General features: G+C 48.5%; 9 protein-coding genes across 9 annotated transcripts; 5 read left to right on the forward strand and 4 right to left on the reverse strand.

Annotated features, from left to right (window-relative positions):
* Positions 1-339: 339 nt before the first annotated feature.
* Positions 340-1,591, reverse strand: N7529_010375 (uncharacterized protein; the record flags this gene model as incomplete). The annotated part of the gene is made up of 4 exons (XM_057245902.1): positions 340-708; positions 777-990; positions 1,081-1,367; positions 1,433-1,591. The coding sequence occupies 4 exons, from the start codon at positions 1,589-1,591 to the stop codon at positions 340-342; spliced, it is 1,029 nt and encodes a 342-aa protein (XP_057094165.1).
* Positions 1,592-2,945: 1,354 nt separating this feature from the next.
* On the reverse strand, positions 2,946-4,534 carry N7529_010376 (uncharacterized protein; the record flags this gene model as incomplete). The annotated part of the gene is made up of 3 exons (XM_057245903.1): positions 2,946-3,020; positions 3,095-4,380; positions 4,441-4,534. The coding sequence occupies 3 exons, from the start codon at positions 4,532-4,534 to the stop codon at positions 2,946-2,948; spliced, it is 1,455 nt and encodes a 484-aa protein (XP_057094166.1).
* Positions 4,535-6,470: 1,936 nt separating this feature from the next.
* Positions 6,471-7,955, forward strand: N7529_010377 (arylsulfotransferase family protein; the record flags this gene model as incomplete). Its single annotated transcript, XM_057245904.1, has 1 exon — positions 6,471-7,955. One exon carries the CDS (start codon positions 6,471-6,473, stop codon positions 7,953-7,955), a length of 1,485 nt encoding a protein of 494 aa, XP_057094167.1.
* Positions 7,956-8,942: 987 nt separating this feature from the next.
* Positions 8,943-10,473, reverse strand: N7529_010378 (putative C2H2 finger domain protein; the record flags this gene model as incomplete). The annotated part of the gene is made up of 3 exons (XM_057245905.1): positions 8,943-8,960; positions 9,016-10,213; positions 10,277-10,473. 3 exons carry the CDS (start codon positions 10,471-10,473, stop codon positions 8,943-8,945), a joined length of 1,413 nt encoding a protein of 470 aa, XP_057094168.1.
* A 437-nt stretch (positions 10,474-10,910) lies between these two features.
* Positions 10,911-15,045, forward strand: N7529_010379 (HECT domain protein; the record flags this gene model as incomplete). Its single annotated transcript, XM_057245906.1, has 3 exons — positions 10,911-11,116; positions 11,188-14,872; positions 14,923-15,045. 3 exons carry the CDS (start codon positions 10,911-10,913, stop codon positions 15,043-15,045), a joined length of 4,014 nt encoding a protein of 1,337 aa, XP_057094169.1.
* A 446-nt stretch (positions 15,046-15,491) lies between these two features.
* N7529_010380 (uncharacterized protein) lies at positions 15,492-16,559 on the forward strand (the record flags this gene model as incomplete). The annotated part of the gene is made up of 4 exons (XM_057245907.1): positions 15,492-15,527; positions 15,643-15,999; positions 16,055-16,205; positions 16,270-16,559. 4 exons carry the CDS (start codon positions 15,492-15,494, stop codon positions 16,557-16,559), a joined length of 834 nt encoding a protein of 277 aa, XP_057094170.1.
* A 2,494-nt stretch (positions 16,560-19,053) lies between these two features.
* N7529_010381 (uncharacterized protein) lies at positions 19,054-20,670 on the forward strand (the record flags this gene model as incomplete). The annotated part of the gene is made up of 1 exon (XM_057245908.1): positions 19,054-20,670. One exon carries the CDS (start codon positions 19,054-19,056, stop codon positions 20,668-20,670), a length of 1,617 nt encoding a protein of 538 aa, XP_057094171.1.
* A 392-nt stretch (positions 20,671-21,062) lies between these two features.
* N7529_010382 (uncharacterized protein) lies at positions 21,063-22,938 on the reverse strand (the record flags this gene model as incomplete). Its single annotated transcript, XM_057245909.1, has 3 exons — positions 21,063-22,366; positions 22,420-22,635; positions 22,686-22,938. The coding sequence occupies 3 exons, from the start codon at positions 22,936-22,938 to the stop codon at positions 21,063-21,065; spliced, it is 1,773 nt and encodes a 590-aa protein (XP_057094172.1).
* A 766-nt stretch (positions 22,939-23,704) lies between these two features.
* N7529_010383 (Zn(II)2Cys6 transcription factor) lies at positions 23,705-25,415 on the forward strand (the record flags this gene model as incomplete). The annotated part of the gene is made up of 3 exons (XM_057245910.1): positions 23,705-23,761; positions 23,829-24,589; positions 24,656-25,415. 3 exons carry the CDS (start codon positions 23,705-23,707, stop codon positions 25,413-25,415), a joined length of 1,578 nt encoding a protein of 525 aa, XP_057094173.1.
* Between the last annotated feature and the right edge of the window lie 103 nt (positions 25,416-25,518).

The raw sequence follows: 25,518 nt of genomic DNA on the forward strand, positions 1-25,518 counted from the left end.
GAGATCTGTGCATTGACACTGCAGATCATTTGTACATATGTACACCTAGAAGGATTTGATTTGTACATATGTACATAGATTGAAATGTTGAAACATGACGTTGAATTCAGTTAGCGACTATCACTAGGAAGTTTGCGTTTTCTTTTCCTAAATCACTATCCTTAGAGTGAACCAGGGGTATGTAGTGCATAAAATCAAGTCCATCCATGCACCATAATACACCCACCATGTCATCATTCAAACCGCCGAAAAACTTGAAGAAATCCAGATCCGAACACCGGGAACACCATATTGTACACCGAGGAACCTCGGGTAAAGACAAAAGAACCGCACCCATTTTCAAGGCTTGCGCAGAGGGATATCGGGAATTTCTTCCGAGATTGTGATCTCCTCCCGACTATGATCATCGAGAATTTCCGACTGAACGCGGACTTCCTTTTGAATATGAATATGGTCCAGATGAACCGTGGAGCCATGTGGTTTCTTCGAGGGGGAGACACAACATGAATATGGAGAACCGGTCGACTCAACATCCCGGATATCCCGACGTGCCCTATGGGCACGTGGACTGGCAGTGGGAGTTGGGATCGGAGTGATGAATAGCTCGCCGTTCTTCTTGTGCATCCAGTGTGTGCGCATGTGGTCGAGTGCGGTTTTGAAATCGTCTAGAATCACTGTGTCGCAGAGGCATTTGAAGATGAAGGATAGCTGGGTCGGGTTTGTTAGTTTCAGAGAAAGAAAGACCGAGGAGAAGGCACGGCGTGGTGAGGATTTACCTTCCAGAATGGCTCAACGCCGGTTGGAAGCAGGCTAGAGAAGACGTTTAGGACACTGCAGGTATCGACAATCATGAATATGATAGAGAGACACATTGCAGCAAGCATAATGCCAAAGCGGGGACTGATGGTAATGAGCTCCCATATACCGAAAGCGTATTCGCGTTTAATTGTCCAGAACAGGTTGAAGGTGGTGAAGATCCACCATGGATCACTGTCGATAAGTAAAATTAGCGGCTATTTATCGAATGAACAGCAGGGCTGTCCACGGTATCGACGGGTCGAGACAGAGGGAGTAGCGTACCGAAACAACGGCTCCAATGGCCGAGTCTTCAGGAAGATCTTGTTGATATTGTTGAAATAGGTGAAATTCGCATAGATTTCTAACCCCCAATAGGGCCAACAAAGAATAACCGTGACAATGTAAAACAGCGAGACCTTTCGCGAGAGAAAAGGGCGATTCTTCATCCAAGCGATGACATTGTGCAGGGCCCAACTGATGTTGAGACCGATAGCTGTGGCGCTCAGATACCAGCCATAAACGGGCTCGTGGGGGAAGATGAAGGTGCCATGCGCCATAGCCAAAATAAGCTGCCATCGGATGAGTGATCAGTACATAATAATCCGAGCTAATGCAGCCTCGAATCTTGACCTACCTCGGCAAAGATCAGTTTGTGCAGCATGATGTGCGATTTCATGTTTGCCGCGGTGATCGCTGCCATAATGATTAAACTGCCTACCATAAAGCCTTGGCCCCAGGCTTCGAGGATCAGTGCATCAGGATCGGTGGGCTTGGTTATGCGATCAGAAGACATGGTGGGCGTTATTCATATCCGTCGTGATTGCTTGGGGAGGAAGGTAGGACGTAAGGAGAGAAGTTGTGAGGGCGAGGTAGTGGAGGAGGTTGAATTTGCAAAAAGATGAAGAAGGGAATTTAAGAAGCAAACTTGAGTCGCGAAGCTCTGGCAACCACAAAAAGAGCCGTGGTCTCTATCTTGTCGTACACACGCGACATTATTAGGGTTTGAACCGAAGAGAAAAGTGCCTTCCCATGGTGAATATATGTGGTGAAAGAGTCAATGAGTCGAGAATCATTTAGCGTACACGAATCCTTGTCATAATTGGCGAGATTCTCTCTAAAAAAAAACTAATTTACCGACTCTGACGCCCCTGAATGGTCGCTTCTCAAGGTCGTTTACAGGGACCAACAGGGATCTAAGTGGGGGGGGAGGGGAGGGAGACTACTCTAATGCCGACAAAACAACATACGGACGCGTGTCGATTATCTTTTTATTCAACTCGATGTTACATTATCGATTCAGTCCACTGTTCTTTGACTTCATATGGATGAACCTAGTATGGATGTGAATCGAACCCCATATCTGTTGCCGGCATAGATCACCCACGAGTTAGATGCCCGTGCCTCTGGGGGAAAACAACGGAGGTGGCGCAAGCTACTGTTAGCTGCTCCCGGCCGTTTCCGTTCCTTTTCTTTTTCTTGGTACCTAGGTTGCCAAAGGAAATCAACAATGAAATATGTACTTTATCGCTTTATTTCTTTTGACAGAACAACCTGAAGAATTGTGTGCTAGATCGTCCACATTCCAAGAGCTTGCTTCAGAGAAATTTATTGTCAAAATCACTAAGAATTCTTCTGTATTTTAGTGTTTCCGCTATTCGTCCGTCTCCACACAATACGGGCTTTGGTAGTATGCTGGTCCGGGGTAGTGGACCTTTCCAAGGTTGTTCTCGGTTCAAATGTCCAGATTTCCTCGGGACCACACTTAGTTACTAGTGAGTGTTTCGGATCATGGATTCTTTGAGGCATAAAGGCACAAGGGGCATCTAGGCATATATATATATAATCAATCCATCACATAATGGAAATCATCTTTCACGGAAACTGCAATCCGCTTTGAAACCCAAAATAGAATCCACCTGGTCCTTTGCTAATTGGATGTCAGATACTGATAGAACTTGCCAAGTTCATCTCAATTGTGAAAAACCAGAACCCTCAACTCTCGCTCTATGAGGAAAGAGCGATGGCATAACTGCGAGTAGAATCCCCCCCCTCGATTTCTCTTCTTCTTCCTTCTATCCACGTGAATGTGGATGGATGCAATCTTGAGACGACATGAATCCCTAGAATCAGTTGTGAATACTCGCATACTATGTGTGCTCGTGTTGCCCATCCGATAGTCCAAGCTTCTTCTCTGCCGCGTTTCCGCCGAAAACATCCTGCATCTCTTCCAAGGAGTGTTGTGAGGTCCATAGAGGTCGTTAGCTGGTGGCAGCTGCACCGAGAGAATGAGACCTACCTCTTTCAAAACTAGCCATGCGTACACAATGATCGCATAATTAAATATGGCAAACATCAGGAACATGCGCCAGCCAATATTCGTGATTGCGTGTGGAGTGACCTGAGACATCATGAAATTGAATAACCACTGTGAGGCCGCACCAACCGAAAGACCCAGTTCTCGCGTACGACTTGAGAAAATCTCGCCAACATACAACCAAGGCAGCGGACCCCATGACATGTTGTAGCTGAACGCCTCCGCATAGGTCATGATAATGCATGCAATGCCAGCGGAGCTCGGACCAGAGGCGGTGCTATTCGAGCTGACAGGATGTGTAGCCAGAATGATAGCAATGATCAACATGAAAGACCCCATTGCAAAGGCGCCGCCCATGAATGGCACGCGGCGGCCCACACGGTCCAGAACGAACAACTGGAAAATACATACGCCGACCACCTTGACCACCCCGAAAAATCCAGTCACCAATTTCGCTGCGCTGCCAGCTCCAACGGAACTAAAGATCTGGGTCGCGTAATACGCCAGCGACGTGTTACCCGTTAGCTGGGCACTAAGCTGGATAGTCACGGCGATGAAGAGCCGGTATCGATTAGCGGGAAGGAGCAGTTCTTTGAAAGTGAGATTCTCCTTGACACGCGCTTCCTCTTCAATCCCAGCCAAGATCTCGTCAAACTCCTGCTGTAACTCTGGAGTCTCTTCGCCGCCACGCACCCACTTCAATGACTCGCGTGCTTTCTCCGTCCGGCCTTTCGCAGCTAGCCATCGCGCACTCTCCTTGACGGTGCACATCCCTGCCATTAACAAGGTAGAACCAAGCAGCTGCAATCCCAGTGCGGTCTGCCATTGGCTAGTGCCGTCGGACTGGTCATACGAGACAGCATAAGTCACCCAGTATGCAACCGTCACTCCCAGCGCAAAGAATAGCTGGAAGCAGGCACCGAGTCGGCCGCGAATCTCTTTCGGTGACATTTCTGCTGAGTACATCGGGATCAAGACTGTCGCTGCTCCAATTCCAAGTCCTGCAATCACTCTCCCGGCATAGAACGTCCCCAGTGTACCGGTGTTGATGACCTGAAGAATCGTGCCAATCGTGAAGATTACTGAGCTGATTATCAGACCCGTGCGACGACCGAGCCATGATGCGATGGGCGATATGAGGAAACAGCCGAAAAAGGCTCCGCCTTGGAGGATGGAAACGGCGTTGGAGTTGATCGTTGTCTTTTGTGCTTTGGTATGGTCGGCGAATCCGAAGTCTCGCTGGAAGGAATCGAGTGAGAGGACACCACCTGTGGAACGAACTTGTCAGCTCCCATTGTGGATATTACGAAGGTATTATACGAGCGCACTGATAACGCCTGTGTCAAATGCAAATGCAAACGAGCCCATGCAACTTGCTGCCACCAGGTATATAGCTCGCACGAGCCCTAGTTTCCGACCCATTTCCAGTGTTGGGAGAAGAGAACGTTTCACAGAATGGGAACAATCACAGTTTGTATTTGACAATTTGATGAGGTGAATTTGCTGAGTGTATGTAGTCAATAATTGTAATTGGGATCTATGCACACAAGAGCTGAGAAAGTGATGCCTCTCATAAGCAGCTGACATCAGAGGATGATCATCTATAGAAGACTGGCCATACATACACTATAATGACTGCTCGTTACCCCATATCGAAAAATCAAGCACAGAGCTGCGAAGAGTCAGGCGAGAGCCGACCGGCTAAGAACCGAGGAGTGAAATGGACTCGTTAACTCCTAGGGAGGGGGTGACTAGAAGACAGAAGCCCATTTGTCGAGTGAGATCAGACCATGACTCGGGAGAGAGACAAAAGTTAAAGCAATTAAGAAGCCCCGAGCAATCATAATCCGAATATGGGAACATCTGAACACAAATACTGTAACGAATCGGCCTTCTTAGCATTGATCCTTGTTGGAAGCTTGTTTGATGTTGGATATGGTTGGACGTAAATACATCCGGGACCTCGTTTTGCGTGTGATCGGGCCTTTTATTCTTTGCTCCAACAGCCAAAGCGCAGGGGCCTGGTAGATTTGCGTCTGATTGGATGTATCCTCTAGTATTCAGTCTCATTCGGAACTTACCTGCCTTAGATGTAGAGTTTACCCCCGCATTATCCCCGGATTTTTGTCTTGTTAAGATGTTTTGAGTGTTGGTTGTATTAATATGATTATACAAGTTATCGATCTCTCAAATGGTGAATACTTATGTATGTATTTAAGGTGCGGACGGGTCTTGCGGTGGAATCTTTGGAAAAAGCCATCAGCACATAGTTCAAACGTCCCTGGATGGAAAGAAGTGAATGGAGTACGATTGTATTATGTTTTGAGCTGATATCTCTTTTTAACTCTCTGTTCACCTCTTTATACTATGATTTTCTGTTATCCTTAAGTCGGGGGCCTTCAGGCAGCAATTTCAAAAATAATCTAACCCGACCCCTGGCTTCGCATTCCAAATCTTGGAATCCAATTTTGATGTGATCCCTTTGGTTTTGGAGAACCTGGGGATTGCCAACTTCGCCTCAGACACTTCACTCGGTCAAAAATGGAGATTTGAGACGAATCTGAAACTCGAAACCGAGAAAAGATACAATTTCTGTACTCTACTTCCGACGCGTGCCACTGCAAAAGGAATAGTATGAAATCTGATCGTTACCGAATCCTCAGGGGTTGGTTTTGCCGCACAACAATGTTTCCACGGCCGGCGCACCTTGGGTAGCACCATTCGGGCTGCTTTTCATCAACTCCACCGGGGCCACCGCGGCAAAAAGACCCAGATTAAGGCTCAAGGTAAATGAGTCGGCAGTCAGAAATGAAGTGACACGCAAACCGCTGCTGCCACGAAAATTTCTATGCGAGTGCCAAGGAAATCCAACCCGATCGTCACGCTGATCGTTCAACCTTCAGAGAATATGGTTGGCCTTTCTCCCATATTAAGGATGGCCCTGGACTATCCGGTTCATTATATACCGAGTCCGTCGAACTCAATCCCTTCATGAATCACGAATCAGCCATGTCGACGGTCCTTATCTAGCGTTAACCCATCACATGGCAGATTGATAAAGGGTTTTTTCAGTGGATCAATAATGACGAGGGCCAAGAGGATCCATATGAAGTTCCACAATCCAGAACCGTGGGAGTTAGCCAACCTGGTTGGGCAATGGCTTCAACACAATCCACTCGTTATCTATCGTGGAATAGTAATGATCTTCAGGGCTAAGTTTGGATCAAGGCTTGTCCTTTTATTGAAAAGGGATCTTGTTCCAAATCTTGATGAAGCCTTTTTAAACCTCACTCCCGCCATTCTTTTATTTTAACGTTGTACTATATTCTATTTTTAGTCGCTCTTTTTATACTTCAACATGGCTCCGTGGTTATACACGGTTGGTAGCACTCTGCTCCTGTCCCTCCAGGCGGCTGCATGGGACTATTCGACCTACAAATCAATAGGCTTCCAGCCACCGAAGCTCGAAGTCAACAAAACTGGAACCACTGATCCAGGTTATATCTTCATCGGTCCTCGTGGAGGAGTCCAGGCTGCTGGTTCGGCCGCACTTATCTACGATGATGTGGGTGACCTTGTTTACGAAGGACCCGAAGACATCAGTGCGAACTTCATGGTGCAAAAGCTCTTTGGTGAGGATGTTATCACCTTCTGGGCTGGAGATATGATGTCCATCGGCTACGGTTATGGAACTGTTCACATCCTTGACAACACCTACAAGGAGATCTACACTGTACAGTTGACCGGTAACTTCGTCACCCCCGATGGCTCGACCAAGGATTCTTACTGTGACCTGCACGAGAGTCACATCACACCCCGCAACACACTCATTTGCACTGCCTACAATGTCACTCAGCACGACCTGACCTCCATCAACGGAACTTCCTCCAGCTGGATGCTGGACAGCCAGTTCTACGAAATCGATATCCGCACCAACCACGTCATCAACTCTTGGAGCGCCCTCGACCATGAGGCCGATATCGCCCTGACCACTTCCCACCAAGGCCTCGGCAAGGATGTCGGCACCACTCAGGATAACCCCTACGATGCTTACCACATCAACGCCATCACCACCACCAACCACGGATACTTGATCTCCCTCCGTCACATGTGGTCTGGTTACTACCTTGCCCAAAACGGCAGCGTGATGTGGCAGGTTAGCGGCGAGAACGGCGCCGACTTCAAGCAGGTCGGCAACGCCGGCTTCTCATGGCAGCATGATATGCGTGTCTATAATGAGACCGACCAGGGCTTCGTCCTAAACCTTTTCAACAACGCCAACACCCCAACCGACGAGGTATCCGAGACCACCGGTGTCAGCCTGGCCATTGACCTCTCTAAGAAGACAGTCACCAGCCTGCGCTCTCTGACCGACCCCAACGACCCCGTCCACTCCGTCAGCCAGGGTAGCTACCAGCTCCTCAGCGAAGTTGACAGCCACGTCTTTATGGGCTACGGTTCCATCTCAAAGGTCAAGGAATTTGATGGTGACGGCAACGTCGTTTTCAGCGCCACGTTCGGTGAAGACAACGCCGTTGCTTCTTATCGGGGCTACCGCTGCCAGTGGACCGCCACTCCCTTCTGGAAGCCTTCCGTGTCCGTCAGCAACACTACCACCGGAGCTACTGTGTACATGAGTTGGAACGGCGCTACTGAGTATGATAACTGGGTTGTCTATGCTGCTGCCTCTGCCACCTCCACCAACACCACTAAGATCGCTTCTGCTAAGCGCACTGGCTTCGAAACTTCGGTCGACTTGACCAACCCGCCTACCAACTTCGTTCAGGTCGTTGCGCAGAAGGGCAACACTGTTCTCGGCACTTCTGAGATCATCTCCTTCTAAGCGAATCTTATGTCTTGGCTTGGTCGACGAAGCCTAACCTTTCGTACACATACCTCTTTTGGAAATTCTTTTGTATATTGTATCTTCAATGATCTTGCACATGTGATGAGATTGACGTATTTATTCTTCTGTACATACTTGATAGCACTTTGCATATAAACCGGATACCTCCTGGATCAAAAGGCAAGTAATAAAAATCTATCACTATATGGCTATAAGTAAAGGTTTTCATTAATTGAAGCAACTTTAAATCAGAAGTAAGAGTTAATTAAAAGCAAATCTCCAAATCTATACTGCTAGATTTTATTGGCTCCAAATATCAACCAGCAGGCAAGAGTCAACCTGGATGCTATAGGGCTTCTGAGGTCACCTGGGCGCAGTGAGCCAAGGCACCAAGGCACCAATGCCATCAACTCTAGAAAGACCTGGTATGGAACATCTGAATGTTACATATGCTTCAAAGTATACCCAAAAATATATTAACTACAAATAGTACAAGGACATGTTAAAAGGCTGATGGTCAAAGTGCAAAGTGGCTTGATTTCTTACCAGATACTGAATGATGTCCCAAAAAGACTGATCTAGATAACATGAAAAGATGACGGCACAAGGATAGCACCAGTACAAAAAGTATGCAACATATAATCGCTATCCATAAAAATGTCCTTCGTGATTTTGATAAGTGGTCATGAGGCCTCGTTAAAACCGGCCGGGTTGAAAAACTCAATTGAGAAAAAGCCCCGGCTCGGAAAGAGTACCTCATATGGTATTTTCGTTGCTGAGTCGAAAAGCTTCTTGGAGCCCATGAGTTGCCAAAAGTCGAGCAGCCTCGAGGCACGAGAGTAACAGGCGTGCAAACGAAGATCTGCTGTAGTTGTCGGTGTCGGAGATGATGGCGTATGTTTCGTGGGTGGCGTCGAAGAGACGATGCCGAGAATGAGAACCGGTCGATTGTTGTGCTTTCCCGTTGGCGCTGTAATGAGGTGATCATTGCAGAAGAGGGTCCTGGGGATAGGGTTAGTACTATGTAGAAAGTGAGACGGAAGCAAGTTGAACTTACCCGGAAGTGCTTCTGGAAGTTGTTGGCTCTTTGGACGCGTGCGACGTAGCGGTTCTCTTGTCGAAGTGCACGAGTTCGCTCACGGCGCTCTGCAGTGAGAGCAGTCTCTTTTTGTTCTTCGGTGGCTCCAATCATACCCGTACCGCCGTTGGCACGAGTGGTAATAGCACGGTGATGGTTGGTCCGGACGCGGCCCATATCCTCTTCAATCTCTCCATTCTCGATTGCAAGCTGGCGAGCAGCACGCTCAGAAGGCGAAAGGTAGTTGTGCAGGTTTTGCCTGTAGTATTTGGCGAGCGAACGGTGACCGACACTCTTGCCGGAGGGAAGGTGAAGTTCGTAGTCGTGCTCGTAGGCGGCTGGTTTGTTGCGGTAGTTGTCGAGGTCGTCCTCATCGACGGAAGATGCGGAGCTTTCAGTTTCCCAACCTTGATCCTCTCCATCACCGGTGGCCTTGGCATCGCCGCTCGCTGGCGAGGACTCATCCTCATCCTCGGAGTAAGTGCCCCGGAAATCATAGAATTGGCCGATTTCAACTTGCTCGTCTTCACTGTCGAAGGCAATCATGCAGTGACTCTTGTCGCGCATGTGAGTTTGAATGGCTTGTGCGGTGTTTCGCATGGTGTGGCAGTAGAGACATTCGAAGTTTTCGGTGATTTTGCGGAAGAGGTAGTTGATAAGGCCATCGAGATCTACCAGGTACTTTTGCTCGGGGATGAACATGCCATGGTCTTTGCGCATGTGGTCGACATTGGTATGGATATCGGTTGATTCAATTTTGCAAAAGAGGCAATGACCTGGTGAGAATTCAACCTTGTTGACATCCTCCTCGGTTTCAGCATCATCCTCGTTTTGCTCATCGATGGTGGCCGTCTTCAGGTTCTCAGTGACCTTGGAAATGTCGGTTTCGTCGGACTTGGTGACAGGTTCTCCCAGGGAAAACGCGGAACTCTGGACGGAAGCGGAATCACCATCTTTGCGGAGGCGAGCTTCGCGCTGCTTGTGCTTGGAGCTGTTGACGTGGTTCTGGTAGGAGTTCTCGCTGTAGAATGCCTTGCTGCAAGTGTGGCAAGTCTTTTCGTATGAGGCCTTAGCGGCGGCTTCGTTGGACACAGTTTTGGCGGCAAGAACTTTTTCGTTGAAGGTTTCAAGTGCAACAGGAGGCAAGGAAGCCATGCGCCGCTTCATGTTGTAGTGACTAGAATAGTCAGCCACCGTCATATAATTTTCTTAAGAAAAAAAAAATCGCAAGTAAACTTACTGCCAATCTTTTCGCATGTGATCTCTCTGCGCATCGCTGCGGTGGAAGGCGACGAGGCAGGTATTGCAAGTGTATTGCAGCGAGGCAGCGGTATCCTGGGTAGTCGACGACATATCGGTGGTTTGGTGGTTGTCTTGGGTTGAAAGGGTGGGTTTTCCCTGTGTGTGGGATAAATATTCGTCGCAGGCGGGGTACATACGAAGGCTCTGCCGGGGCCCGATTTCAGTGGATTTTGTCTGATGTAAGTCGACTTTTGGTAGTAAAAGTAGATAAAAGTAGTGAAAATCAGATGAATGTAAGAGCAAAGAGCAAAAAATGCCTGGGATGACTCTTTATGAGTCTTTACAAAAGTGAATTTACAGTCATCCAAGGTTGATCTATTTCTTATCGAAACGAACTAAACCCTTCTAAATCCTATCGGCCAATCCTAATTGGGTGTGTTAGCATACCTGCTTACTCATCAGCCTCCGCCGGAAGATTAGGCGCCGGCCCATGCCTGAGGCCAATGATGACCTCAGATGAGCTGGCTTGGTCGCGAACTCCGACACTTCTTGAGTATCCCCCGCTTACACTTACATACCATCGACGTTGCTTTTAAGTTTAGATCCATGGATATGCTACCACTTTGGTAAAAATGACCAGGCTCCGCGGAGGTTCTATTGAAGGCTCCGATATTGCGCAGTCCCCTGGCCACGGGCGATCTTACAGTTATCGATCAAAACTTCCACCGAATGCACCTGAAACTATTATACAGAACACCATTGAAGTTTCTGAACCGTCAAGAGTACTGCCACGTTACCGAGATGATCGAAGAAGGAAATACAACGGATTGGTGCGAAGGTGAGCGAAGCGCAACGCGAATGACCTCATTCCCCTTTATCCACACGATACTGATTGGAGGCATGCAATAGATACAAAGCACAACTACTACACGGATGTGATGATCCCAAATGCCAAACTCCTACGTGTGCGAATCACCGCCGAAGAACCAGTGAAGGCCCATATCGTCGCTATACGGAATTAAGTGCGCGGACCCTGGCTTGCTACCTGGCTAGTTTGGATGATCCGGAGACCGGCTTGTGTCTCAATATACCAAAACTCCCACCACCTTTGACAATCGAGGATTATCATCGAATTTCCTTGCGCCGAACCCGCACACTTCAGGCGCAGAGGGCAGCCGCCAAAAAGTCGCCCAAGCCGGACCAGGATGCTGACGATATAAATCATTCAACCAACGGCCCATCTAGCCCTGCGCCACAAAATGACCCAAACTATTCGAATGCTTCTGAAGGAAAACCATCAACCTACATGCCTGCAAGTACAAGTTATATTCAAGAACTTGATCGCGCCGCGGAGCAAGAACTCAAAGATCCCAAATCTTTTACTCAAAATTTGTTTGATACAATCTCACTACGAATGGTCGAATGGCTGCCTCTTCGTCGCGCACCGGACTCTATCGAATCAAAGCCGAGGCCCCAACTTGCGCAAGCAACCAGCAATCCAGTCGCCACTGAGAACGAAACCCATGGAGACCAAGCATTGGGTAGACCGAAGAAAGCCACTGCGAGACCTACGGTGCCAATCCAACCTGGCTCTCAGCAACCCATTTCCCAGCCTCGTACACCTTCATCCCGAATAACAACTTCTCCAGTGGAGGTCAAGTTCCAGAACCAACATGCCAAACGAGTATCTATACCGGAGGTTGAAAATTGGCATCAAAATCCACGGTCAAGTCTTGACGAAAAGAGGAAGTCGGAGTTCAACAAGAAACTATCACTGGCTACGGATGAATTTCCCAACCTGCCATCTCCCCCGGCGCTAAAGCACCGTCCGCAAAAACACCGTGGAAGGATTGATGGTGTTGATCCTGTGCCTTTGAAAGAAAGCCGCAAAAGTCAACGGCGGGTTTCCTGGGACAGCGAGAAATTGCTAGATGAAGTGTCGCCTGTAAAGAGTCCAGCAAGCAGGGAAATTATGCCCCATCCCCTCTCTCCTCATCATTCCCATTCCCCCAGTGCACGAAATGCTAAAAGCATCCCTGTCGAAGAGCTTCCAGACACGGTCCCGTTGGCTCAGACGATTACCCATCTTACCCCCGAGATTATTGATGGTCTTTCGCAAGTCATGATCGAAACGGAGGAAGATGCCGATACCTGGAAAGAAGAACTGGATCGCATTCAATGCGCTGGGAGCTTCGATCAACCAGACTGGTGTTTTGCAACTCTGCGTCAGCGTGAAGCATTTCCTTTTATTGCTCAGAGTACATTTTTTGTGCTCAGTAGCCCCCACCACATATTGCGCTCATTTGGCAGCGAGCCTACGCCCAAGCTTGGAGCCAACTTTAATCGCCTTGATGTTTCACGTCTGCGTGTGTCATTGCAACGTCTTTTTACCATTTGCCCGTCGGACATTGCATTGCATAGCTTGTGGGCCTCTTTAGATTGGCTCTTCATTCCTCCTCATGGATTGACTTCTTCTGGACGACCATCCCGTCGATCATCTCGCAGTTCCACTTTCACCGGCTCTATGCCTCCTGTCGTTCCAAGGCGAATATCTGAGTCTACCAACGAAGATCACCTGTCTGATTCCGATGCAGCATATATCGCCACCATCGTCTTGTTTACATTGGTCAGCTTTGTGCCTAATGTTGAGCTGGGCATCTGGCGAACGGTGGTTCGCATGCGGGCAGCTGGATCTGTTGCGTCTTTCTCCGATATGCGCAAGCTGCCTTCTGAGAAGGCCCAACAAGCCGTGGAAGTGACAGACAGATTTGAGCATGAACTGGGTTTACGCTTGATTAATCGACTTGTGCGTGCACTCACCGCAAGACTGGCATACCATGAAATCTCGAAAGCACGCCAAGTGTACAACGTAGATCTACCCAAACAACGCAGGGTCAACGTGCTAGACCGCGTGGTTGACTATCTAAGCGAGCACCACAATTCGCATGCCGCTGGCGGCAATGATAGCGCCGAGTCTATCAATCCGGCATCTCTCATCGTTGAGTGGCTCAGGACCCTCTTCTTGCGAGAATGGGACGGCAACCCTGACATGGCCCGTAGTAGCCCTGCTGGTGGTGCCGTTCAGATCTTGGCATCAATGTACAAAGAACGAAACAGGCTGGGTCTTTCTCCTGAAGACTTTCATACACCCCTTCTCACCGAGCGGCTGGACCCTCTGGATATGCCTGTGGCATGGATTGGGGGGCTGTCAAATAACCGAACGATGCATCTATTATCATATTCCTTCCTCTTTCCTCCTTCTTCCCTTGTCATTTACTTCCGGGCCTTGAACTATTCTGCCATGACAAAGTCTTATGAGGCTGCCATGACCACTACGAGACATGTCACACAGACTGCCTTTGGTGCTATCCAGATCGCGGATGATCCTCGACTCCTCACGCGCTTGAAAACATCGATGTCTACGTACCTTGTTCTAGTTGTCCGCCGCGACAACATTCTTTCTGACGCCTTAAGCCAACTGTGGCGACGCGAGAAGCGGGAGCTGATGCGACCGCTGAAGGTGCAGATGGGCATGGATGAGGGCGAGGAGGGACTTGATCATGGTGGTGTTCAACAAGAATTCTTCCGCGTGCTTATGGGCCAAGCTCTGGACCCGTCCTATGGCATGTTCACAGTCGATACCAGACACCGCGTATCCTGGTTCCAGCCTTGTTCAATGGAACCTCTGTACAAATTTGAACTCATCGGTTTGTTGATGTCTATTGCAATCTTCAACGGCCTGACCCTTCCGGTCAACCTTCCCATTGCTTTTTATCGCAAACTCTTGGGGTTGAAGGTAAAACATTTGGACCACATTCGAGACGGATGGCCGGAGCTCAGCCAAGGACTTGACACATTATTGACATGGAAAGATGGCGATGTTGGTGACATCTTTCTTCGAACGTACGAGTTCAGTTTCGAGGCCTTTGGCAGCATCGAGACGGTAGACATGCAAAAGGTTGGCAGGGATGCGGCATGGCCCCTCACTAGCAGAGTCCCTACATCATGCCCCATCGCAGGCTCAAGCGCCTGGATGGAAATGCCTAGACATTATGACCCTGCGGAAGCAAGTCCACCATCCTCAATGGCAGCTGAGCCTACCGATGACACGCCCTCTCACTCAGTCTCGGCTGAAACTACACAGTCAATTTCCGAGTCCCGGTCTCGTCAGTCCCCAACGCCTCCAGTTGAGGAGGCTGCGCTCGTGACAAATCAAAACCGTCACCAGTTTGTCAAGGACTATATTTTCTGGCTCACAGACAAGTCGATTCGGCCACAATTTGAGGCTTTCCAAAGAGGCTTCAACACATGTTTGGATCGATCGGCTGTGTCAATCTTCTCACCGGAAGCGCTCAAAACTGTGGTTGAAGGAATACAAACAATCGACATTGATGAGTTAGAGAACCACGCCCGATACGAGGGTGGTTTTGGACCCAACCACCGCGTCATTCGTGACTTCTGGAGTGTTGTCCAAGAATACCCCAATGAAAAGAGGGCTCAACTACTCGAGTTTGTCACAGCTAGTGACCGAGTTCCCGTAAATGGAATTTCGAGTATCATGTTCGTGATCCAGAAAAACGGCGTGGGTGATTTGGTATGTTTCATCTTATTGTATCTGTGAATTTTTTACTAATTGTTGTCCAGCGTCTTCCTACTAGCTTGACTTGCTTTGGACGTCTACTTTTGCCGGAATACTCATCAAAAGAGGCTCTGGCAGAGAAGCTTGATAAAGCTCTCGACAATGCCCAAGGGTTTGGCGTTGCATGAACAATGCTGGTCCTAGCCTGTATACATACCCATTTTCCCTGTGCTATAGTTTTGTTAGCGTGAAAATAGAGCATTTCCTTTCCACTATACGAAGTATAGCGCATACTAGATGTAGACTAGGAATGCCCAAATCCTCACAAATCAGAGTTTATAGATCTCCATGCGCTCCCGTGCGGAGCTGTGGTTCGCGTGGCGTAAAATATGAATCGGACTTCTGAGGTCCGATTCAAGACTCTTAATCATTCGTCTTTACTCTTTCATATTCTTCAAGTTTCCCTGTTGAACTACTTTGCATAAAGTAAGTCTTCGCACGTACCCCTTGCTGAAGCCTCCTCCCCCCACCACATCCAATAGGCCTAGTTTTCAGGGTCCAACACGGTACTCACCAAGTGCCACGAAGTCTCTAGACATTTTGGACTTGCCAACTTCTTCATAACTTAAAGACTATGGCCCCTATCATCCATTGCGTTCGGCACGCTCAGGTACGTCCTCACATACCGCGACAATGATCGGCAGCTCAACTCCCGGAACCTCGACCGGCAATTGATCCTGCACCTCTACAATATTCAATATTCAACCAACCTAACATGACTGCAGGGCCTGCACAACCTCTGCACAGAAAACCACGTTATCCACGATCCCCTTCTCACAGACCTTGGCCACGAGCAATGCCGCAAATTGCGCGAGAACTTTCCCCGCCATGCCGAGATCGACCTGGTGACTGCCTCGCCACTCCGCCGCACCTTGTACACTGCGCTTGAGAGCTTCGGGCCTGTCTTCGAGACAAAGCCAGATCTAAAAGTTATTGCGCTTCCCGATATCCAGGAGACTTCAGACGTTGCATGCGACACTGGTAGTGATCCTTCCGCTCTGAAAGACGAGTTCAAGTCGCACGTTGATTTAGATCTCGTGCAGGATGGATGGAATAACAAGGTATACTTCTTTCGGGAGCGGGTGACTCCGCAATCCAATCGCGTGTGAACTGAATGCTGATAATTATTTCCAATAGCAATCGGGTCGCTACGTACCAACCAATCATGCTCTCAAGGAGCGTGCTCGCGCAGCCCGCCGTTGGTTGAAAGCCCGACCGGAGAAGGAAATCGTTATGGTCACGCACGGCGGTTTCCTACACTACTTTACCGAAGACTGGGAAGACAGCAGTCAGTTCCAGGGCATGTGATACGAATGTACTACAGTTGAGGATTACACTAACGGTTTCTGCAGGCACTGGCTGGACCAACACCGAATACCGCACTTACACTTTCTCCGAGGAGACACACACGGAGGACCTAGAGGGATACGAATTGGATGGTGATAATGCTTCCATTGAGGAAACTCTTGACTCGCGGCAGCGCCGCGGTAAGAGTGGACCTATGGCTAGCCGTGAGGAACAAAAACTTCTGTATAAGAAGGGTACTCAAGGGTGGGATGACCAGGGATTGCAAATGAGCACCGCCGATCGGGAGGCGGCTAAGGTTCCTGAAGGCAAGGAGATCAATGGTGTCCGAGTATAGGTGGTCAAAAGTCATTTTGCATAGTGCTTTGATAGACATCGGCAATGTGGTTTTGGTTGTCGAGATTGGCACGATAGAGCCAATAGATCCATAGACAAAAAGCTTTCGTTGACTGCAACATAAAGTGTCTTTCGTTTCCATTGTCTCTTGGCTCTGGTTCTCTTGGTCTGTGAGCCCCTAGATATATTTTAATTAGACATGGCTGTTTCATCGACAATACAACCCAGTAAGATGACTGTCCAAGTACTTGAAGTTTCGAGTCCTTTGATCTCTCATGATGTTCTTTGTCTACCATCGAGTACAATGGTCCTGTCCGGGTTTGAAAGGAAGACGAAACTCTCTCCTATGGCCTCGACCAGGGTGTTAACAACGGTCTTGCTTCGAACAAAGATGCCGAAGTAACCCTTTGTCTTAGATCCATTTGTCTATATAACAGCATTGGTAGCCCTCGCTTTTGTCTTCATCCTCAAGCGTATTCCAGCAAAGCACATTCCAACTCTGTCTTCCTTCTCCAATCTGTTATGCATGCACTATAAAACCACTGAGTACCTATCTTTTCCGTTTCGAGGATGCATTCTAACACTTCTATCTAGGAACATGCCTATCTCGATCCATCCCATGACACTTTCGTATAGAGGTAGTAGACTCCCGCTGGGCGTTCTTTACAAAAATGACAATCTAGGCAAGTGTCGGGGCTTCACTTTCCAGGACGCAAGATTTGAGATTTCTATCAGGTAGATCCATTCTGGTAGACAGAATTATACTGACAACTCGAATCAGCACTCACGCCAAAACGATACGTCGAACGCACAAACACGATCCGAGAAACATCATCAAATCATATGGCTAAGTCTTTTTTTACTGTCCTTCCCTTTAGAAATCCACAGTACTAACAATATCTAGGCCCTGGACATTACATAGTCCTTTATCTAAACGGCTAAGTCAATCTCTATCCAATTTTGGCTCATATGATTCTAAAGATCTCCTACGGTCCCCTGCTTGAGCCTGCTTGAGCTTATATTGTCCAGATAAGTCTATATATACCCCTTCTCTTGCCATTACGATTCTCTGCCTGCCGCTAACAAAAAATGGATTCATCATCGTCTTATATCCAAAACACTATATACATTCAAGCCTGATCTTATAACCAGGTAAGTCTCAAATTTACCCTCTTTTGAAACCAACTTCGAGTTTAGACATTCTCCGCATGCTTATCGAGGCTAGTGGGGTATCGTTCCCCTCCAACCTCCGTATCCCCTGCCCTATGCGACTAGGTGATATCGCTCCTCCTATCCCTCGGACGACAGATTCGATACTAATGTTATATTAAGATACTCCCTCAAACTAACCCAGATCCTATCTAACAAATAGCTAAGTTATAGTACTTGGGGTCTATGTTATCACTAATCTTTATTTTATAGTAAAAAATATGGCTCACGGGTTCATTACAACCAGTCATCAAATCTCCGACTAAGCAATACGGCTAGTCCTTTCATCAACATTATGTCAGATACCCACACTGTCCAGAACTCTTGACCTTGTTCAGAAGTAGTCCAGGATTCAATTTCATGCAGCTAAGTAATGTATCCATGTATGGCCCTTTTGTTGACGCTAGAATGTGATGGCCGGAATGTGATCTGCCTGAGGGGCAATATTGTCGGTTCTGCTAGCTGCATCTGCTTCGGCTTATGGACATTTCGCGTTGCTTGAATATCACGTTCATTTTGTCTACATATGCAGGTAGAGAGTCTACGGACACTCTTCAATCTGATTTTGCCATCCTATCTCTATAAAATTTCTGAATATCTTTCTATCAATCTTTCTATCAATCTTGCTACAGGTTGTCCTATATGTCTTTCATTACGTGCTTCAAATTGTTGGATTAACATACTTTCAATTCAAAGAGCTTCAACTACTTACCTGCGGTCTATCATCACATTGAATAAGCCGTGTCTGATCAACGTCGAGATCCACTTGGTGGAGGCGCGGCTTGGGCAGTGAAAAGGGGGATGGTGGCTTGGTTTCTGTCAGACCAACCTTGGAAGGTCCAGACATTAGCTAGAATACTAGTTTCATTGAGAGGATGCTTGTGAAGACAAGTTGTAGGCATATGCCAAGGTTACTGTTGATCTATATTGTGCAGTCTCGCATATAATACCTGTTTCGGATATAGATCACAGACGATCCTAGAAGCAATGATTACATGCACACAGTGATACCTAGATAGGCAACTAAATTCGAAAATATCTGCAAGGAATACCGATGCCTGCAGATTGATGCGCATTTGTCACAAAGCTCACCCCAGAGTGTTTAAATGTTGGTGCCTCCACATACAATGTTTGTAAAAGAAGGGTACGAATCATCGCATCTATTTTTAGGCGCCGATCGACTCCCGTGGCGCAGACTTCACTCCCGAACCTTCTCAATCAGAACACTATAACTAGTCTTTGGCAACCACATGAGTTGCTGAGTTGTCACAATATCAGTGGACAGGATGATCGATGAAAATTTACCCAGTAAGAATTTAAAGCCTCCAGGGCTTAAGCCCCTGGCGCCTACGTCATCTGTGTTTAGACTAACCCCAGACCCAGCGTTTTTCCTCAAGAACAACTCAAATCAGCCTCAAATCAGCACAATATACCACCGTCAACATGGAAATGACCCTGAGCCTGCGTACTCCTTGCGCGCCCTTGACCCCGCCTCCCCCTCATCTCAAAACCGCTACGGAGTCGCCCTTTACGATCCCTACGTGACGGATGTTGTCTACGGTGAAGTCGCCGTGATTCCAGAATGGACTCAACCCAGTCTGTCAGCAGACACGATCCGAGCAAATGGCGGCACCGCACCACCCCCAGAACCAATCCTTCCCAATGAGTTTACGATCCAACTTTACAACCCCGACCAAACGATCAAGGTGAAATACAACACCAAGTCATGGAATAAGCCCGCGCGGTGGGAGTTCGAAATGCCACAAAACACGTTCCGGGTTCCCTCCGGCTCAACGCTGGACCAGGGCCAGATTGATCCCTCTATTGCAGATATCACTCCGAAGCTGCGATTCAGTTGGCGCAAGGATGGAAAGCTGTCCAAAGATTTGACGTGTTTGTTGCATGGGAAGACCTCTACGATACCCGATACTCGCACAAAAAGCCGCGAACCAGACATCACAGTTGCTCTCTTCCAGGGACTGAAGGAGCTTACACTTTACGAGCCGAATCTGTACCGCGTTGAAATGGAGGATTTCAAGGGGTTAGAGGTAGTGCTACTCCTGGCTGCTGTTGCCATTCGAGACATATTCTTCGGACCAGCGAAGGAAGCTTTCCACATCTCCAACAACTCGCCTCAAATATCGCGCAAGCCAGCAGCAGTCCCAACCGCAGCAGCAGCAACACCAGTCGCAAGCGCCAAGCTGGACCGACAAACCCCACAGGCTGGACCTTCTGGAACGGCGATCAACGGAAAGCCATCACCACCTCGTCTCAACATCCCAAATACCACATCCCCGGGCCCACAGGAGCGAAGACTCCAAGATGAGCTTGCTAAACGCGAAGAAGAACGCCGAAACCAAGAAATTCTCGCCGCAGAAAAAGAGCAGCGTCGACGTGATGCAGAAGTCGACAAAGAAACAAAACGTCTCCAAAAACTCTACGGCAGAGAAGAAGAACAAGCCCGAAGGCAAAACCATACGCCCGCCCCATCTTCCAGACCACACCTCCCGCCCCGCCACTCCGGTCCCCCTCAACCATACTCCCACCAATATTCCCAGTCTTCAGTCCAGCTCTCCCAGGGCCCACCCCGCCACTACCGCCAACAACAACCTCAACTCCAACCACACGTCCAATTCCAAAACAATCCCTACCAAGCCCCGGGCCGGATGGATCCCCGCACCCAATCTTTTGCACACCTCCAGGCCCGTCCGCAGTCTCGCGTTCAACAGCCCCGTCCCCAATCTACTGTTAGCTTCTATGCGCAGCCTACTAGTAGTGGGGCGCTGCCTGCGTCGAAGCCGCCGCAGATCCAGCCGAAAAAGAGTGGCTTTTTTGGGTTCCGTCGCAATAAGGAGGAGAGTGCAGCGAGCAAGCTAGAGAAAAAGAGGAGTTCCATGTTTTGACTTTTTATTTTTTATACCCTGGTGTTGTTTTTTTCGGGCTGCATGATCTTGATACCATATAGCATGTTGCATATACCAAAATTTCAATTTTGCATATAATCGGACCTCGCGTAAATTTTGACCTACCTGGTAGTGCGTATTGACTTTGAGCCATCGATGACAGCGCTAGGTACATGGTGTCTAAAAAGTTTGGCCAAAGCTTCCCATTGAAAATTTTTCAACGGGATATATATGGAACTTCTTGAATCATTGGAAGACTTTCATTTTTTGGTCTTCTAATGCTTGAATAAGCAAGGGGTCTGTCATGGTTGAAAGATAGACGTCCGGAGGGAGTTGAGTCACTATAAACGAAAGCCATTCCTCCCAAGTCTCAGGTGATATCAATCAAGTCTTCAAAGCGTGACAGCGCATGCACTTAGTATTCCCTGCTCTTGAGCCAAGGCAGCAGTAACATGCGCTGGGACTCCTCGATCGATACCCAGGATCATCAAAGCCTCTTTCAAAGGCTGATCATTCACGGAATCTTGAGTATCAGCAGAAACGGACTTCAGGCCCTCTGTCACAGTCAATTTGCGTGATACCGGAGCAACAGCCATGAAATTGATATTGACACCCTCCTGGCCAAGGATGTTACCCACGACCCCGATTTTACCAGGAGAATCATAGTTTTCACAAATCAACAGCGTGCCCTCAGGCTCGAAGGAAGCCTCAAATCGACCTAGGCGAGTGATGAGTGGCCGGTCGCCGGAGCAGGTACCAGAAATGATTCGCTGTTCAGCTGTGCTCAGTCCGGTGGTGTCACTAGAAGCCGGGGCTCGGGAGGATGCACGGGAGGGTGGACGCGCGACAAGAGTGACCAGCGACGAATACGAGGAGTGATCTGCCGGGTCACGGGAGTGTTGCTCTGAAACAAAGATGCCACGTTCACGGGCCACCAGCTCAGCGTTGACGATGTTGATATTCAGTCCCTCGATGGCGGTGATCGGCGCCAAAAGACCTTTGACCAAAGCGGCGAAGAGCGGCTTTGTATTGTTGACACTTGCCAACTCGCCTTGATAAATGAGGTCAAAGGTGTTGCGGGCCATTGAGCCGCCAGGAGAAGCTGCATAGTGTTGGGTGTAGAGACTACCGAGCTTCTCCACCAGACGCACGAATGGCTGCAACTTCTTGTATTCCTCTGGTAAGATGAGGGGGGCGTTCACTGCGCTGCGAGGCAACGAGCCCTGGAGAATTTCCAGTACCTGCTCGCAGACATCCACCGAAACGTTCTCTTGAGCTTCAACTGTCGAGGCGCCGAGGTGTGGTGTCACAACCGCTCGGGGGTGCGCAATTAAGCGTGCTGCCGATGAGTCAGGAGCAGGAGGTTCCGAGGTAAACACATCGATAGCGGCACCTGCAAGATGGCCTGACTCGAGTGCTGCAAGTAGGGCTTCTTCGTCAAATGTTCCTCCCCGGGCTACATTGAGTACGCGCGCACCTGGCTTCAGCTGGGCTAGTTCGGCTCCTGCGATCATTCCTCGAGTTGAAGCAATTAGAGGAGTGTGGATTGTCAGAAAGTCGGCGGATGTGAGAAGCTCTGGAAGGGTTGAGACGAGAGTAACTGAGGCCGAAGCTGCAACAGCGGGAGAGGCATATGGATCGAGTGCATTCACATTCATTCCCAAGCCTTTGGCCAGGCGCGCTACTGTCAATCCGACTAGTTCTTGTCAGAGTCTGTTTTTGTATGAAAGATGACAGACAATTAATTACCTTTTCCAAGGCCAATAATTGACAAGGTTTTGCCCTTGACTTCGACGCCGACGAATTTACTTCGCTCCCATTTGCCCTCTTTGAGACTGGCACAGCTCTCTGGGATTTTCCTCGCCATGGACATCATCAAGGCGATTGTATGTTCGGCTGCAGCGCCAATATTGCCCGAAGGCGAGTTGACGACTACAATTCCCAGCTTGGTAGCTTCCTCGACGTCTAATCAAGTCAATATACCTCTGACGTACAACAGGGCCCGTACAACATACCAACATTATCGACGCCGACACCAGCACGTGCAACTACCTTTAAATTCTTTGCAGCTCGTAGCACTGTCGCAGTAACCTTGGTCTCGGAGCGAACAAGGAGGGCATCGTAGTCTAGGATGATTTCGAGCAGCTCGTCTGGACTGAGATCTTTTCGCTCGTGGACATCTAGCGAGCCGCGTAGCAGAGATAATCCATCAGGAGACAGCTTTTCAGGTACGAGTACCTTAGGACGAGAGGATTCGAGAAGAGGCATAGTGGAATGGTATCTTGGGTTTAGATTGAGGAGTTGTTAGGCATAAATACTTTCGAAGGTCCAACAAAACCAAAGCAGTGATATTCTCCTCTTTTTAATATGCGGCAGGCGCGCAGAAAGTGACTTTCTCTTTGAATTTCAGCCTTTCACGTCCAATCATACATACATACATAAAAGATCTAGGTAGGCCTATAGAGGGGTATACGATGATCAGAAATGGATCAAGGTACTCAGTACTTCAGCATTCATGTATTATTTGAGTCTACATATATTGATCCTCTGTAATCACTCTACTCAAATTAAATCAATTACCTCTGTGTTCATTAGCCCATACATTATTGTATGAAAAGGCCCTTGATCCTGTTGATACATCGTACACTACATTTTGCTGCAAGAACTGACTCGTATAAAAGACCCGATGTAATTCGTATAGCCCCATTAATCTTCTTAGATTAGATTCGATAACGGCTACGGGGAAAATCCCACGATCTTAGCCTGTTGTGGGTTCACCACACGTTCCCCCTGAAACGGGTTTCCGCCACTTTTGAACGCCATGTCGCTTGGCATTAAAAGAATCCTGACTAGGTCATCTTGCCTCGCTGATTCTTCAATTCTCCGATTCTCCGAGCCTCTATCCTTTGTGACTAACTCTTTAGCTCTCTTCCGAAAAATGGGGACATAAACAACCGGGGAATTTCCGGGCCTTTTCATCCGCCCCCAAAAAACAAAACCCTGAGGATCTGAGACATTGGACAGAGCACACAACATGGTGGGAGTACCACACAGTAAAGGCTGTTCACTCTGTCGTGAACGTCGCATAAAGGTCAGTGCCACTTTTATATAGACAAGTCATACACTGTGAGATTAAGCATCGAACTAAGACAGTCTAGTGTGACGAAGCCGTCCCGGAATGCAGCCAGTGTCGAAAATATGGCCGCGCATGTCCAGGCTACCGTCGCATATTCCGCTTCCAAGACGAGCGCCCAAACCTAGAAAAGCGCCACTCAACTCGCTTTCGACAGAGAGGAGACGCCGCTGTCTCGCGCTCAACTCCAAAACAGTACACATTTGTACACGATGACTCCGCTGAAGCTGCTGACGTGGTGCGCGACAATGCAATCGCCCTAATGCGCCAGCATTCGGCGTATGGGGGATGGGACGAAAAAGTCACTCCCTCGCTCGTGCACAAGTCCTTCCGCGCTGCTCAGCCCCAGGTATTTCTCGATTTTATCAGCACGGCTTTCCCGACGCTCTATTACCATAATCGGTTTCGATCTGGTGATGGCGCTGGATTTGCAGAATATATCATTATGAATTATGGAAATGATGCCTACTTGGACTCGGCAATTTGTTGTCTGACTTCGGTATATCTGGCACATTTGACTAAAGACAAAGCACTGCTTAGGTCAAGTCGACAGATGTACTCGAAGTCGCTGCGCGAGGTTATCCGGGCTATTCCTAAAACCGACCATGCCAATTCCGATAATATGCTTTGCACGTCTATCATTCTCAGCGTTTTCGAAATGTACGCGAAAACCACTCCAGATGCTTGGGTTGTGCATTCTGATGGCGTGAAGCGGTTGATGATCAGTCGAGGGCCTAAAGCGCATGAGACTGGCCTTGCCAGATTCTGCTGGTATGCTTTCCGTGGGTATGTATAAAAGCTTAATTCATCAACAAGCTCCAGAGTCAAGAGGTGTTCTAATGCAGGTTCTAGATTCTTGATTGCCACCGCAGTTCACGAAGGCAAAGCCTGCTTTCTAGATCAAGAAGAATGGCAATCTTACGCAGCGAAAATCAGAACAGAGGACTGCCAGAAACCCGGCGAATGGTCTGCCTATGCCGAAATCTCCGATCTGACATATATGGAAATCACCAAATGCCCGCGCTACATCAGTGAAACCCGCGATCTGCTCGCCAGCCCGACAGACCCAGATCCAAATGCCATTTCCGACCTCCTACACCGCATCCAAAACACGTCTAATCTCCTACACTCTCTCATCGACCAGCTCCGATCCTGCATCAGCGCACATAACGAGCGCCAACAAGGCATCATACAGCGACCAGGGTCCTTCGTCGGACCTGTACCACGGACATTTCCAGATACAGGTCCGTCGCTACTTCTCAGCGGCGCTAGCAACATGCTGGAAACACTTCAGCAGCTGTCTGATCGTCTTGAAGATCGGTTGCGCTTCAGTCTAGCCGAGATTCAATCTTCAGAGTCGCTTGACTCGCCGAGCGATTGTAGCTCCTACTCCATTTCTCCACCGCCATCCTGCTCCAGAAACCTTGTACTTCCTTTCCGGATCCATTCAGAGCTTGAGCAGGGTCCAGCTAAGACTGTTGATCCGCATGATCCGCGTGCGGTGATCTGGCTGGATCGTATAGCGTCTTCGATGGGCGTGCTTAATACAAAGGTGCTGCCGAGCGAAACAGTTGTGTTGGATAGCTCGAGCCAATCATCACAAACATATTAGCCTGCGATGGCTTTGGCACAGTATATGTGAAACGAACTGATACCTCATTTTTGTCTGTATAGAATCCGACATCTTGCATACGGCTTTTCTTTTTTTCAACATG

Source organism: Penicillium soppii (assembly GCF_028829465.1).
Source record: "Penicillium soppii strain IBT 18220 chromosome Unknown utg000007l, whole genome shotgun sequence".
Classification (NCBI taxonomy): domain Eukaryota; kingdom Fungi; phylum Ascomycota; class Eurotiomycetes; order Eurotiales; family Aspergillaceae; genus Penicillium; species Penicillium soppii.